This window comes from Triticum aestivum, chromosome 6B (assembly GCF_018294505.1).
Source record: "Triticum aestivum cultivar Chinese Spring chromosome 6B, IWGSC CS RefSeq v2.1, whole genome shotgun sequence".
NCBI lineage: Eukaryota > Viridiplantae > Streptophyta > Magnoliopsida > Poales > Poaceae > Triticum > Triticum aestivum.
Genome location: NC_057810.1, coordinates 489,019,139 through 489,034,751, shown reverse-complemented (window position 1 = coordinate 489,034,751; position 15,613 = coordinate 489,019,139). Strand labels below are relative to the sequence as shown.

Below are 15,613 nucleotides of genomic sequence, written 5' to 3'. Positions count from 1 at the left end.
TTATTATTGCCTCTATGGCATATTTCCAACAGAAGCAACATCGACTTCTTTAGACTCGAAGAAGAAAGAAGGATGCAAGATCGAACCTCCTTCACAGATCAACAATGAGTGCATCGAGAAGACCCTAACCCAACTCAAGGGAGCAGTTATGGAAGTTGGATATCTTCTAAATTTTTACTAGTCAAAATGTAATGATGTATTTTTATATATCAAAAATGAATGATGAAAAAAAGTTAAGGACTTGCAAAGAAAAATATACGCGGACAGGATGCGGCTGGGATACGTCTGTGCGTTGGGCGCACGGCCACCGCATCCTAGAAACTGCCCAGACACGACTCTATTGCCCTACCAAGCGGACAGAATCCAGGCAAAACGAACGTCCGTTTGGGATCGCATGATGGGCTTGGTCTAATAACACGACGCATCCTCGACTTCCCCCGCTACTGAATTTTCAAAAGCGAAACTAACAAGGAGCCGTGGCAACAGAACCGAAAGATCCGAAAATCACATGACGCCGGCGCTGGCAGCTCGACGGTAAACGCGAGCGAACAAACAGCCAAGCTCGAGCCAGCGAAGTGTACAAGGGGCGGTTGAGCAACCCAGCGTGGCAGTCGTCCCCCGCTAAACATAACGCCACGCCGGAGCCGCTCGCTGCCCCACTCCTCTCCCACCTCCCACTCTTCCAATCCTATCCCCTTTGCTTCTCGCGTGGGAGTTGGGATTCCTCTCTTCGGCAGCCATCTTATTTAGTTCGAGCATGGTGCCGTCCCGGATCCGCTTCGCCCGCCAAATCCCCATCCCCTGCTGCTCTGACACCGAGGAGGAGGAGGAGGAGGAGGAGGAGGAAGGGGAAGAGGAGGAGGAGGAGCCATACGAGGGGGAGGAAGAGGTGCCGGTCGCGTCGCCGCTGATACTGCCGGCGGCGAGGGGAGGGGTTTCCGTGGTGGATATGGTGGCGGCGGCGCTGCGGAGGTCGCTGCTGCTGTGCAGCAGCGTGCGCGCCGAGGAAGGCGCCGGCACCGCGGCTGCGGGGATGCAGATAGGGCAGCCCACGGAGGTGCGCCACGTCTCGCACGTCACCTTCGACCGCTTCGTCGGCTTCCTCGGCCTCCCGGCCGACCTCGAGCCCGAGGTGCCGCGCCCCGCGCCCAGCGCCAGGTCAGTCCGCCGCTCCGCCACCTGCGTTGTGCCTCTTGCGTTCCGTAGATTTGCATATGATTTTCGTGGCTGGTCTCTGTGCTTTGGATTCCATCCCTGTAGAATTTGCGGCGTTGCATTTGTGAATTATAAGCTGAATTTGAAGGTTGTTTGCATTTCTCATGTTTGAATTAGTTAAGTCACGTGATGCCCAGCTAATTTGGTCCACCTAACTAAGAAAAACTGGGCACGGAGTAGTAGCTGTTAGTCCGTTGAGCCTTAAGATTGGCTTGGCTTTATCCCAGTGGTTGAGACAATGGGGGCTCCCCCAGTCTGAGGGCAGTTTGTGGGATTTGAGGCGCCCGGACCGGTCCGGACTGATTTGGTGAGCCCCGTTGGATGGCTAAAAGTGCCCAGACCTCTGGAACGGACATTTGCAGGCGTTTTGGTGATCGACCTTGGAGATGCCCTTACTCACCACCTACAAGTTCCATTGTCCTGTTACCGTTGTATCTGATGTAGTATATACCTTTCAATTTTTGAGGAATTATATGAGTTCAACACCTTGTTCAAATAAATATATACTCCCTCCGTCCTAGAGTAAGTGTCTTAACTTTGTACTAAGTTATAAAGTTATACTCCCTCCGTTCCTAAATATTTGTCTTTCTAGGGATTTCAATAAGTGACTACATACGTTGCAAAATGAGTGAATCTGAACTCTAAAATATGTCAATATACATCTGTATGTGATAGTCTATTTGAAATCTTCAAAAAGACAAATATTTAGGAACGGAGGGAGTACGTACTAAGATTGAGACACTTATTTTGGGACGGAGGGAGTATGAGTTTAACACATTCAACCTCCAGTTAAGTTAATGTTTGTTAGAACATTGGACCATGCGTTATATCTATTGAACTGTAACACAGTTTATGTTTACTAAATATATTTCTCTGCAGTGTAAGTGTATTTGGAGTTTCACCAACGTCCATGCAATGCTCGTTTGATAAAAGAGGAAACAGTGTACCAACAATACTATTGACCATGCAAAGGAAGCTCTATTTACTTGGGGGCCTTCAGGTAAACCCAAGGATAATGAGAAAAGCTTTCAAATAATTTTGTGATACTCAAGTAAAAAAAATATTTGTCTTGTTTTGCTAGGCTGAAGGGATCTTCAGAATAAATGCTGACAATAGACAGGAACAGCATGTCAGGGAGCAACTAGATAGAGGTGTTGTTCCAGACGGAGTTGACTTGCATTGTCTTGCAGGCCTTATAAAGGTGCACTGAACATTTTGTTTAACCATTACGAACGTTTCTTTGTTTACCTTCATTTTTTTTTTCAAATGGAACGTAGGTCTTCCATGCCTAAGGACAACATTCTTTTTTTGTGATTTTGACTGTCTTGAACTGGATCATTTTTTTTATGTAATTTGAAAATGTAGAGAGCCTTCCAATATGAGAGTTCAGGTGTAGTCAAGAATCAGTATGCACAGTGATACAATGCATAAACTTTCTTTGAATAAATTTACTTCGAAGAAATCTATAGGGAAATGACCTTTTTTTTTAATTTTTTCCCTTTTATTTATCAGTTGCTTCACATTTCATGATCAATATGGCTGCTGATTTGTAGGCATGGTTCCGAGAACTTCCAAGTGGAGTATTAGACTCGTTGACTCCAGAACAAGTGATGCATTGCAACACTGAAGAAGAGTGTTCTCGTGTTGCGAGTATTGTTCCTCCAGTGGAAGCAGCATTACTGGATTGGGCCATTAATCTGATGGCAGATGTTGTGGAGCATGAAAACTACAACAAGATGAATGCTCGCAACGTTGCTATGGTTTTCGCGCCAAACATGACCCAGGTTATTAGGAAGCTTTATTAATATTCTCGATATACGTATTTTCGGATTCGCAGCCTAACCATATGACTTACCCCTTATCATATATTCTCTCTCTCTTTCAGATGGCCGATCCCTTAACTGCTTTGATACATGCAGTTCAAGTGATGAATTTTTTGAAGACATTGATCCTGAAGACTGTCAAAGAAAGGGAGGAGGCAGCTGCCGCAACAAGGGAATTCACGTCCAGCTCTGGTTCCCCGAGTGACAGAGATGCACCTCAGGCATTAAATCATATGGAGAACCCCTTAAATTGTTCGAGTCAGGAAAATGTCGAACGCCCCATGATTAGTGGGGCTACTCTTGACCACTTTCTCTTCAGCGTAGAACAAGCGCTTCACCAAGACGCGCAAGCCAGTATCGGAGAACCCAAGAAGTATGACACCGGTACAGCCCATGACAAATACAATGACAAATTTTCTCCTGTGGACAGTGATTTTAGTAGTAGCCAAGATGACAGCAGTTCTGGAAATAAATTCAGTAATGACAATGTGGAAGGTTTGTTTGACAGATTCAAATTTAGGAAAGGGGTAGGCAGACTCTGCAGGCATCCAGTGTTTCAGTTGAGTAGGTCCATGAAGAAGTCCGATGAAGCAGGACAAGCTTGTGCATGACATGGTAGGATGTGTAATTGATGATTCCGCTAGTTTTGCAGCTGTCTAGCGCTTAACTCATACGCCATTTCTCCTAGTTCGTCTGTAGAAGCTATAAGCCCATTTGATTGTACTAGTACTGAACTGCTGATGTGGAGTTCTTGGCTTGTACAGTATAGTTCAATTATATCGTACCAGCATCCTGTTGTTTGAAAAGATGAATGTATCTATTATTTGAGCCAAGAGAGGTCGCCTGAGTTTAAAAAGGACTTCTACTTTTTTTTTGAGGGAAAACCATCATAGCTAGGTTTATTGATCTCATAACATCATTACATCTTCCACGAGCTTATTGATTCGCCGTTTTGGAAGGGGCTTATGAGAGTCAAGGCAACCTTCTTTAATAGAACAAAGTTTATTGTCGGTGATGGCAATGATACACGTTTCTGGGAGGACATTTGGCTGGGTGATACACCATTAGCACTACAGTACCCAACCTTGTATCGTATTGTCCAGCGACATGATGCGCTAGTTGCAACGATTATGCAGTCCATTCCCCTTAATATTCAGTTTCGGCTGGTGCTTGTTGGTGAGAGATGGGAAGCTTGGCTCCATCTGGTGTGTAGACTGATGGAAGTCCAGCTAGCCCGATCAACTGTGTTGGAAGCTTACTAGAATGGACAATTTACTGTAAAGTCGATGTACATCGATGTCATTAACTCCACTGTCATTCCTAGTACCAAACATGTTTGGAAAGTAAAAGTGCCTTTGAAAATTATAGTGTTTATGTGGTTTGTCCATAAACAGGTAATTTTAACAAAGGACAACTTGGTCAAGCGCAATTGGACTGAATCTATTAGGTGTAGCTTCTGTGATCAGGACGAGACCATTAAGCATCTCTTCCTTGACTATCCTTTGGCGCGAATTCTGTGGCGCACCGTGCAAATTGCTTTTAACATTACTCCTCCGAGTACGGTTGGGTCATTATTTGGAACGTGGCTGGATGGGATAGAGTCCGATACAGCTAGACATATTCGTGTAGGAGTGTATGCGTTGTTATGGGCAATTTGAAACTGCAGAAATAATTTGATTTTTAACAGAATAACTACTATTCATTTTTTGCAGGTTATATTCCGTGCTACGGCGCTGATCCGTATGTGGTCCTTACTCACTCTGACGGAGGCCAGGAAGCGTTTGGTTACTGGATCTGTCCGGTGGAAGATGGTAGCGCGGGATATCTTCAACCGGTTTGGTTGGCGGTCATGTAATAGGATAGGCAATTAGTTTTCCTATCTTTATTTTACCAGCCGATTGTGGCTCTGTGGCCTTTTCTTGGTTTAGCTTCGAGGCTCTCGGTGAGCTCGCCTTTATTTTGTTGAAGACTACATGACTTTGTTGAACCTATTTTATTTATTGAAGTGGCCGCATGCATCGTTCTGATGCAGAGGCCGGGGAGTTCCCCCTTTTCGAAAAAAAGGAGCTTACTGACTAGATTGACTAGATTCAGGTGGCTCATCAGTACAAGTAATAGAGATCTTATTGCAAATAACAATAATTAGCTAGCACATGCGCTGCTTGATTAGCCGAACGAAAAATAATGTTTAAAGGTGACCTTACCAATCAAAGAAGTAATGCCACACCCCACCATCTTGATTGCCAGTGCAGAAATCTATTAAGTTTGGGGAATCGGATTCCGCCTCCACCCAATTAAACCGCAGAAAAATTGAGAAATTCAGTCCATCTCTCGTAGCCATCGCCTCAGTGGTAATGACGTCTGTAGCAAAAGGGGTGACCATGCAAGTAGCAGCATTTTCTTACCTTTCTCGTCTCTTAAGTCGGCCGCCGTTGCACCCACTCATTCATCATCGCAGTAGGTTGCATCAATATTAAACATTATAGACTACAGTTCTGGCTTACTCTATTAGTACTCGGGGGGAAACTTTGTACTCCCTTCGTTCTTTTTCTTAGAAAAGGAGGATGACCCTGGCCTCTGTATCTCGGAGATGCATGCAACCACTTTATTAATTATCCATAAAGACCTTACAAAGTAATACATCAACATGTTTGAAGCCATCATCTTGGCAACATATGTCGCTACTCATATCCATTGATGAAGGGGTGCAGAAAGTGTGAGCCGAATACCCAGACTTCTCACCTGGCCTAACATCTAAAGCCCGAGGCCCCGACCAAGCCACATACCGAGTCTGGGGCACAAACCGGTCCGACGCACTCATAAGTCATCGACGCTGTCTTACATCAATCCATCTTCAGAGCAGATATTGAAACATCGACCTTGCCAGGCCTGCCGTCGACACCCCCATGGCACCAGACACCGCCTCCTCCATACATGCGTCCATCATCACGCATCCGTCGTTGAGACTTTGCCGCGCCTCGCCGCCGAGACTCCACGACGTCGATGCGTCACAATGAACGCCGCTCCACCGCAGATGCCGTCCACTGATCCCTCGAGCCTATGCACACCTCCAAAAATGACGCCATCGAGAGGGGTACGACACGTGAGTGCCCCCGTCATCCGATGAGTCGCCTGTTCTCTCGCGAGTCGCCTGTTCCTAAATATAAGTCTTTGTAGAGATTCCACTAATCTTGCTAATGAGAGAATGTCGGACGTCCCTAGCTAATCCAGTACTGAAGGATTCACGAAGTCCTCGAAGGCCTAATAGTTCATAGTCCCACTGGATTGAAGACTTGCCTGATGAGTTCTTCGTCCCACGAGCCAGAGATCGGATCAATGAGGCCATTGACCTTGTTTAAAATAATATGGCCGCGGGGAGTTATAACCTTTCTATACAGGTTTAATGATATCCATGGATCATTCTAGACAATAAAAATCCTCTCCTATACTAATTTTTAGATGTATCCACGTTTAAACGTTTCTAGCCCCTTCAATATACCGTGTCATGCAAAAGGTGAACCATTCCTTAAAACTTGCCTGCAATAGGATCCCATTAGGATAATATTTAGCTTTTAGCATTTCAGCAAGAAAGAGAGTCTGGATTAGTAACCAATCTCCAACATTTCTTTGACAACATTGCGAGATTGAAAGAGTGAAGATCCCAGAATCCCATACCTCTTCACATTTTGGATAACATAGTTTTCGCCAAGAGTATCAATGCATCTTTTTACTCTCATCATCACACCTGAACAAATCTGGGCAATTATATCGGCAATCTCCTTACAAATCCCTTATGGCAAACAAAAAACGACATATAAAAAACTAGGATAGCTTAGGCTACCGCCTTTTAGCAAAATTTCTTTACCTCTAGCAGATAATTGTTTTTCCATCCACCCTTGATTCTCTGTTTGATTCTTTGATAAAGTGCCTCAAACAATCACTCCTATATCGTTCCACCATAGCAGGAAGCCCAAGGTATTTTTCAGAAAGAGCCTCATTATCAATATATAATTGTCGACAAATCTCAGCTCTAGATTGGCATCAGTATTGGGGCTAAAAAATATACTTGATTTTGCCAAACTGGTCCAAACTTTGACGTAGGTATTTAGAACTTGTTGTGGGGAAACTACATTTAAACATCCGCGCTCATAAGAATTAAAGAGTCATCAACAAATAAAATGTGTGATACTGATGGTTCATTTCTGGACACTTGAACTCCCTCGATGCCATCAACTTCTTCATACCGCAACATACTAGAAAACTCTTCTGCACATAGGAGGAAAAGGTAGGGAAAGAGCGGATCTCCTTACCTAATTCCTCTAGTAGGGGGAGAGGATCCATATCTTGAGAATTATATCTGACCTCATATCTCACAGAGCTAACACAAGCCATCATCATCTCTATAAATTGGTCATGAAACCCCAGTTTATCGGATCACATTACATAAGAAGACCCGTGCAACACGATCATAGGCCTTGTGCATATCAAATTTAACTGCACATAAACATGTTTGGCCTCCTCCTTTATTTTTAATTTATGTACACACTCATAAGCAATACTAGATAACGCCCCGCGCGTTGCTGCGGAAATTTTTAGCAACGAACTTATCAAAAATAAAATTAGTATATGGGAATAGTTTCGCACCACATTCAACCTAGAGGTACATGGAGGGTGGATGCATGTTATGTTGTCTTGAAATTCAAGTTCTATTATTTATTGTGGAAAAATAAAAATAAAAATTAATGATGGGAAGGGTTTTCATTTTGATGATGCGAAGGGCTTATATGTGATAGAAAGTGTAAAGTGAAAATAATGTGGAAATTTAAAAAGTTAAATGGTTGCATGGCCGCTTGATGATGTGGAGGGTGTGCATGTCATGGAAAGTGGCATCAAAATAAAAATTCATCGACTCGCAAATAATGAAACAATGAAAGTTACTCTAGATTGCAGTTGCATGGCGTGCTAGGTCTACCATTAGTGTAACGAATACAGATTGAAGTGGTTACCATATAGACATGAATATTTAAAAGAAAACATCAGGCCGGCCTATATAATAAAAGAAAATAATGTGAACAAAAATTGGATCGAGGACTGTGGACATTAAAAAAACATAACCTCTAATCTGCTGCTGTCAAAACATATAATATGTATTACTTGTTACCCTCGTAGTATAGAATCCATAGATTTTTCTAATGTCACCCTCCTAATTAAAAATGTTTCTTCTATCAAGGGGTCACTATCCGCTATAACAGCAAAGATTCTTTTTCCAGAAAAGTACTGCACGGTTTCATTACAACATGTCCATGAGTGACAATACTACACGCACGTACAGTACCGATGCATACACATACGGTACATACCACGAAGGACAGCTGTTCAAGCCATTTGCGCAGAGCTCCATCAAAGTATGCACCTTACAGCCCGGTACCTGGGGAAGCTCTAGCTCAACCAAGCTTTGCGGCACGGCGCCTGGCCAATTTACGCTGTCACCGGTGCGCATGTCAGAGCAGGGACAAAAAATGGACACTGCGGCCATGAGCAGCACCATGAGAAGTTTTTTCAGGCCACAAGAATTACCGGAACAAATGAGGATGTTTTCCACTTGACGAACATGGCCGTTGTTTCTCCACAACCGCATGCTCCCCTGCCCCCTGCAATCACCCCAATGATCGGAGGGAAACATGAGAAGCCACTCACCGGCATCACCGATTCAACACAATCCATACAGCTACAGTCGTCCCCCCACCTCAAGGCAAAAAAATAAGGACTCGTGTACATTATCTGATTATTATCCCCACATACCTAGCAGCACTGCAGCAGCACCATGAAAGAGCATACCTGGCCTCACCGGAACTCACACGACCACGGCAGGGATGGAGTCAGGGGGCTTTATTCCTCTGCAGCCCACCCTCCTCCACCTGACATGCACCATCACAGAAACCCTAGACACAACTCTACGCTCTGCTCTAGCGCACCACCTCCATCATCCCTCTCCATCTGCCGAGAACTTCCTGGTGGGGTAGACAGATCGACAGATTTGGCCGCCGGAAGCCCTGATAACAGAAGGAGATCGATTGCTTTGATTTTTGGTGTTGCGCGGAGACACAAATCTACTATCTACTCCTATATATACTAACCTGCGTTTTGATTTTCGGTTTGCCATTTTTTTCGGCCCTGAACGAAATGGCCGAATTTCGGTCATTTCAAAAATTTCGGCAAAATTTCGGACGAAATTACAAAATCAAATTTTGAATTTTCAGACAAAAATTGGCCAAAATTTGGCCGAAATTCGGCCGAAATTTGACCAAACATTCACATAAATTTGAAAAAGCAAAGCAAAAGCATAGCAGCCCAACAGCCATCAGGAGTAATCATATAATGTTTAGCAAATTAGCTCTAGGGATTAAAATAAGAGCGTCAGTCCAATATAAACTTACAGTCCACAACCATCACATTAGTTCTAAACTTACAGTCCACAACCATCACATCATAGTTCAAAGTTTAAATACTTCAGTACAACCAACTCTAGGAATTTAAAGGACTTCACGTAGAAACATCTCCAAAAGACAGCCATCAAAGCATCACACCGAACAGCAAAAGGCAACCATCAAAGCATCACAACGAACAACAACTCCAAAAGAAATCATCACTAGCTCCAGCTTCCATGCTCCAAGCCTCCAACTAGCATCATTCTCCAAGCTCCAGCTAGGTACCATTTAAAAGACAAATACAAGTGATAAGTAGCATTTAGAACAACACTACATGATAAGTAGCAACTAGAATAGCACTAAGAGACAAGTAGCAATTAGAACAGTACTAGTAGGTGAGTGGTAGCAATTGGAACAACACTAGTAGGTGATAAGTAGCAATTACAACAGCCATACAAGAAGATAAGTAGAAATTACAACAATACTACATGATAATTGACAAGTAGCAATTAGAACAAGCGCACTGATCATTACACGGTGAGCATACACATTAGAGCACCAGAATAAGAAAGCAATGTACATCAAGCTATTTAAAGATCAACCGCTTCAAACATATGCATCAAGCTAGATTTTTCAAAGTAATCATCATGAAGAAGAAACACCGAAAAGAAGAGACTTACCAAATCTACGAGTAGAGGCTGTTGATTTCCTTGGTCTTCTTCCTAACTAGTCGTCCAGATCTACGAGTCTCCAAATTGCCAATGCTTGCTTGTGTCTCCTTTTCAACTTGTACTTGTGTCTCTTCTTCCACTTGCATTTGTGTTTCTTGCTGATCTTGTTGATCATCCTCATCATCCTCACTCACCCCATCATCATCCTCACTCTCATTATCAACATATTCATTCTCGTTGTCGTCATCCTCACTGTCAGTTTCGACATACTCATTCTCCTCATCATGATTCCTCTTTCTTTTCTTCTTATTAGCCTTTGTACCAACATAAGAATCCTTCCTGCTTGAGTTGAGGCGCCTTATTTTCTCAAAAACAGCACTGGCCGCATCGGCTCCATCCAAAATTGGATCCTCTTCATCCTCATTCAGCCACTCCATTATTGGATTTGTCTCATCGAACATTGTTGTATCTATCAGCAATGCACTTGGATCAACCTCTTTATCTATATCTCTCTCTTTCTCTTGATCTTCTTCAGCACGTATCTTCAAGGTTTGGATAGTAAACCAAGTAAATTATATGACACAAGGACAATACAAGGTACAAAGTAAATTTGAGTTGGTTTATACCTTTAGGTTGTAGCGGACAGAAACTAGCTTGTGGAGCTTGTCATATAAAAGGCGATTTCTTTGCTTTGTGTGCACCAAAGCAAAGGCGCTCCAGTTCCTCTCACACCCACTAGATGAGACACATTGTGAGCAAATTCTCATTGCACACTTCTGCAATGCAGGAACATCCCCTCCAAATTGAAACCACCATTGGGCTGCAAGATATCACCAATGAAATTTTCAGAATTACAAAACAAAAGGAAATGGAAATTCTAAAACCAAAAGACCACGACTTACTTGGCTCCATTCTCGCCGCAGCTTCTTGTGCTCATCTGGTCCCAAACCTTCCTTGGCACTCCCTAAACTTACTAACTTCATCAATGGCTGAAAGAGCACTCTTTGGATCTAATATCTTCGCTATCGCATCTGTTAGTGCAGTAGCATAATTTGTATGGTTGCAAAGGTTGAGGCTGTAATGTGTATATGGATCAAGGACGGCAGCTGCAACCATAAACGTATCTTCTTCCATTGCATCTATCCTCTTGCCCACCTTGCGCATGAAACTAAGGTACAACCTTGATGTAGGGCCTAGATGTGCTTCCATCCGTTGTATAGCGAGCATCATACTTTTTTTGAAGCCAGAAAGAGTGCATTGTTTCTGCGTATCAGCATACCTCATGGCCTTAACGAACCTAGTACCCACTCTAGTGCATTCCACCAAACATTACTAGACAAACATTCTTCAGAAAACACGTATCCAGGCTCATATCTCCACTGACACTCTTTCCAATCCTGAGAAACCATCCACTCCCTAAATTTATCTTTCTTCAAATGGTAACTCTCAAGGAACATGAAGACAGTCCCAAACCGGGTGGCATTTGGTCTAATTAGTTCACCACCTATGTTCTTCTTCATGTTATCATGTAGATTATTGTGCTTATGCAAGAACCTACAGATTGTCTTGGCACTCTTGACTATCACATCAACCTCAGGAAATTTGGCTATATCTTTTAACATAAGATTGACGGTGTGAGCAGCACACGGTTGCCAAACAATATGAGAGTACTTTGGTTCTTCTATAAGGGTTTTGCAAGCTTTCTTATAATTGGACCCATTATCTGTTACTATTTGAACTATATGTTCATGGCCTATCTCTTCTACAACCTTCTCAATCTCTCTATAGATAAAGTCTGCAAAATTATGTAAGATGCATATACCTAATTAGAACAAAGCAGGTATTTTAAGAACATAAAACAATTCTAGGACAGATCCAAGTATTCAAGAAGCATGTATTGTAAGAACATATGTAGAATGCATATATACCTACTTAGAACAAAGCATTAGGAACATAAAACAATTCTAGGACAGATCCAACTATTCAAGAAAAGTATTGCAAAAACATATGTATATACCTAACTAGAACAAAGCAAATATTTTCATGAACATAAGACAATTCTAGGACAACTCTAAGTATTCAAGAAGAATGTAAAACGCGAAGAAGAGGAGGAAGTAACCTGAATTCTGAGTCTGACCGGATGCATCAATAGTATTGAGGAAGAACATTCGTGTATTGCAATACACCATGAAGTTTATGAGACTCATTCCTGTTGGACCAGTCCAAGAGTCACACATAAGGGTCACACCGAAGTTTTTCCAATCTTGTTTGAATTTCTGAAGAAACGAAGTTGCTTCATCATAGTTTGCATCCAAATATTTTCCATCAATCTCCTTCGCGGTTGGTATAGGAGTAGGCCCTAATTGTTGAGTGATCTTCAAAGCAGCTCGGAAGTATGGACAGTCAGCTTTACGTCCAGCAATATCATTGGCATGAAAAAACTTGGACCAAGTTAGGCCAAGTGCATCTCTCGAATTAGGATCCAAAGCACTACTGATCTTGGGCTGCATAGATACTTTGTTGCTGCATAATTGCTTGTCAAAATATGCGGTGATACTCCTTTTGCCAACAGCAACTCGCACGTCACCCACACTCCCCTTGCCAATCCTCCTATCAACTCTGCGGGAGACATTCGGGTCACGCAATGCCTCTCTAATATTCATCTGAATTTCTTCTTCATCATCATCTATTATGTTAATCATCCCTCCTTGTTGATACAGCCCTTCCATAATATTTCTTTCAATTCTCAGCCTGCTATTTTGTTTCTCTCTTTTCTTCCTCTTCGATTCATCCCGGCACTCCCTCATTGCATCTCTCACATTTCTTGGCACATTTGGGCAGCTCCTCACGTTACCTACAATCCAACCAAGGTGCTCCTTGGCACGGGTTGCACCTCCACCTTTGTGCTTTAGGCCACAGTACATACAATGAAAACCCCCAGAATACGGCCATGTATGGTTCCAAGGATCATATAAGTTATTATCTTTAATTCCTGCATTGCAAAGTTACAAACAACATCACTTTAATTGAACCTAACAATATTCCATTTGCATCGTGTGAACAAGCAAGGCATAGTAATCTGGCAGCATACCAAGCAAATACTCTAGAAATGTGCACCAATAAGATCAAGATATATGCCTTACTATATAGAAATATGAAAGAGAGATCCAAATACTCTAAACTTTCCAAGAGCTTTGGGAACCACTTGCACCTGCATCATGGTTGCCGCTGCCACTCCTATTTGCAGTTCCATCACCTGAAAATCAAGTGACAAAAGGACATCGGTCAGTTATGAAGAGTAGGTAACTAAGGAAGCAACCGTCGCTTACTAGGGTGTCCTCATATTAATAATAAACAAAAACAGTACAGCCCAATGCTCTAGTTCAGATACTAAGGAATAAGTAATTTATATACAACTCGATGCTCTAGTTTGACAAATAGACAAGTCACAAACTGTAATCTATTCTTGAGGAAGATACAATGATGCTTAGTTCTAGAACCACCACTTAATGGTACCACTGACCATTGAAATTAATCATCAGTCAACATCTACTTTTCTGTTGAAACTAATCTGTTCTGGAGAAAAAACTTTAATGTTGCACACAAGCATCATTTCAACATCTGTACCTTCCCAGTCAAGCGGACGCCCTCCATGCTGCTGCCGCTGCCCCGTGCTACTGCCTCCGTTGAACTGGTCGGATCGTGCTCCATCAGCTCCGTTGCCGCAGCCGCCGAGCACCATGCTGCAGTCTTGGAGAAGCAAAGGACAGGAAACAATCTTAGGCCCCCATGTAAAACTTTGAGAGTTTTCTCCGAAAGTAAAATACATATGGATGAACAGTACATAGGGATGCAGTGCTATTCTGTTGGAAAAATGCATTTTGTACATAGGGATGCAGTGCTATTCTGTTGAAATGAACAGTACGGACAGCCATCACATGCAAACATTCAGAAGATCAACTATAGCAGCACTCAAACATTGCAAGTTCAGAAGCTAGAGCATATGCAATAGCGACCCAAAACAAATCATGGAAGAAAGTTCTGCCAAGAGGGGGAGGAAGATGGGGATTACCTAGGGAGCCCTGCTGCCTACGAGCTTCAGATCTGGTGAGGACTCGTGAGGTCGAGAGGAGTGGACGAGGGCGAGGAGAAGTGGTGGAAGTGAGCGGCTTGGCCGGAGAAGTGGACGAGGGCGAGGAGAAGTGAGCGGCTTGGCCGGAGAAGTGGACGAGGGCGAGGAGATGGGGTGGAAGCGCTCGCTGTCCTGTGCGCAGCGGCGGCGCCGCACACGGGAGGAGGGACAAGCAACGAGCGATTCTAGGGTTGGCCGATTGGGGTTTCGTGTTTTGTCTTAGTTGGAAGGCTCTGGAAGCTGGGCCGGGCAAAAAAAATTCAAATTGGGCCAAATTATTCGGCCGATAGGCCCACATATCGGGCCCTAGCGAAACGGCCAAAATTCGGCCGAAATTCGTTTTTTTCGGCCGAAAATCAAAACGCAGATACTAACTCGGAGACAATTGGAAGAGGAGTAGTGCCAATATGAAGGGCTCTTGATTTCCCACTCGAAGTTCATAAGGCCGCGCGCCTTTACAGATCGGAGGGGAGAGTTAAGGGATCACCGCGCCTCTTCAGTTGCCAATATCGTACGGGGAGGGGATAGGACGGGAAGGTGTGTGACTTAAGGGAAGGGGGTCAGACGGGAAGGTGTGGGGCTCAGCCCTCGGATGATGCGGCGTCGTAGACCAGTACTACATCCTATTGGCAATAAATCAGTCATGGTCTCGTGGAAGGGAACATGTAGGATGGTGCAAGCAAGATGATGATGTGGACGCACGACAATGTAGTGAAAAGTTGATGTGGCTAGGTTGTTGATGTGGATAGCTTGCATGTCAAGAGAAATAGGTTAGTGAGGATGAACTATTTAGGTATTATAGATAAGGACATTGTCAATCGTCTCCCCAGGACAAAAACACTCGGAGTTGGAAAGGACTTCCACTTAACATTACTACTAGTAGCAAATGTATACATGCAATTCATGTTGATACTAGGAAGTGTATTAATTGTAGAAATATATTATTTGTGTGTTAATTATGTGACTAATGCAGACGTTGATATTTGACATGATATTAATTGTGTGCTAAACATGTTGAGCCCTCATCGGTGGAGCAATGTAGGTCGTTTAATTGACCTTATTTGACGGCCGAGATTAGTTGGATTTGCCCCTTAGGGTCTTTCATATTGGTATATAGATATAGCTATAGCGATAATTCAAAACGGTGGCCCAGCTCATCTACACCTGGTGAATAGTAAATTCAAAAATAAATTGTAAAAATTAAAAAAAACAAAACAAAAACCTTGATCCTTATGTGCGCAAGGTGCATGCAAAATTTCATGATATTTGGACATCCAAGGAGCTCTTGCAAAAAATAAAACCGGCTTTGAATAGTGTTCCTTTTAAAAGTTCCTCGGACACCTG

The 15,613-nt window shown here is 43.1% G+C and overlaps 3 protein-coding genes across 3 annotated transcripts; 1 reads left to right on the top strand and 2 right to left on the bottom strand.

The window, feature by feature from the left end:
• Positions 1–613: 613 nt before the first annotated feature.
• On the top strand, positions 614–3,871 carry LOC123137624 (rho GTPase-activating protein 5). The gene is made up of 5 exons (XM_044557442.1): positions 614–1,158; positions 2,095–2,215; positions 2,297–2,416; positions 2,769–2,999; positions 3,101–3,871. Exons 1-5 carry the CDS (start codon positions 758–760, stop codon positions 3,647–3,649), a joined length of 1,422 nt encoding a protein of 473 aa, XP_044413377.1. The 5' UTR covers positions 614–757; the 3' UTR covers positions 3,650–3,871.
• A 5,511-nt stretch (positions 3,872–9,382) lies between these two features.
• LOC123137623 (uncharacterized protein DDB_G0283697) lies at positions 9,383–11,423 on the bottom strand. Its single transcript, XM_044557441.1, has 4 exons — positions 11,040–11,423; positions 10,764–10,957; positions 10,147–10,679; positions 9,383–9,743 (listed from the first exon to the last, which is right to left on the bottom strand). The coding sequence occupies exons 1-3, from the start codon at positions 11,047–11,049 to the stop codon at positions 10,152–10,154; spliced, it is 732 nt and encodes a 243-aa protein (XP_044413376.1). The 5' UTR covers positions 11,050–11,423; the 3' UTR covers positions 9,383–9,743; positions 10,147–10,151.
• On the bottom strand, positions 11,418–14,468 carry LOC123139281 (uncharacterized). The gene is made up of 5 exons (XM_044559079.1): positions 14,210–14,468; positions 13,765–13,887; positions 13,349–13,393; positions 12,257–13,129; positions 11,418–11,932 (listed from the first exon to the last, which is right to left on the bottom strand). The coding sequence occupies exons 2-5, from the start codon at positions 13,877–13,879 to the stop codon at positions 11,418–11,420; spliced, it is 1,548 nt and encodes a 515-aa protein (XP_044415014.1). The 5' UTR covers positions 13,880–13,887; positions 14,210–14,468.
• Between the last annotated feature and the right edge of the window lie 1,145 nt (positions 14,469–15,613).

Bases quoted from the DNA above. Each gene is read 5' to 3' on its own strand.
- LOC123137624 (XM_044557442.1), top strand. From the start codon at position 758: ATGGTGCCGTCCCGGATCCGCTTCGCCCGCCAAATCCCCATCCCCTGC. The intron at 1,159-2,094 runs GTCAGTCCGCCG...ATTTCTCTGCAG, and splicing joins CGCCCCGCGCCCAGCGCCAG to TGTAAGTGTATTTGGAGTTT. The intron at 3,000-3,100 runs GTTATTAGGAAG...TCTCTCTTTCAG, and splicing joins TCGCGCCAAACATGACCCAG to ATGGCCGATCCCTTAACTGC.
- LOC123137623 (XM_044557441.1), bottom strand. The intron at 10,680-10,763 runs GTATAAACCAAC...CAAACCTTGAAG, and splicing joins CTGTCCGCTACAACCTAAAG to ATACGTGCTGAAGAAGATCA.
- LOC123139281 (XM_044559079.1), bottom strand. From the start codon at position 13,879: ATGGTGCTCGGCGGCTGCGGCAACGGAGCTGATGGAGCACGATCCGAC. The intron at 13,394-13,764 runs GTACAGATGTTG...CTTGATTTTCAG, and splicing joins GCGTCCGCTTGACTGGGAAG to GTGATGGAACTGCAAATAGG. The intron at 11,933-12,256 runs GTTACTTCCTCC...ATAATTTTGCAG, and splicing joins CGGTCAGACTCAGAATTCAG to ACTTTATCTATAGAGAGATT.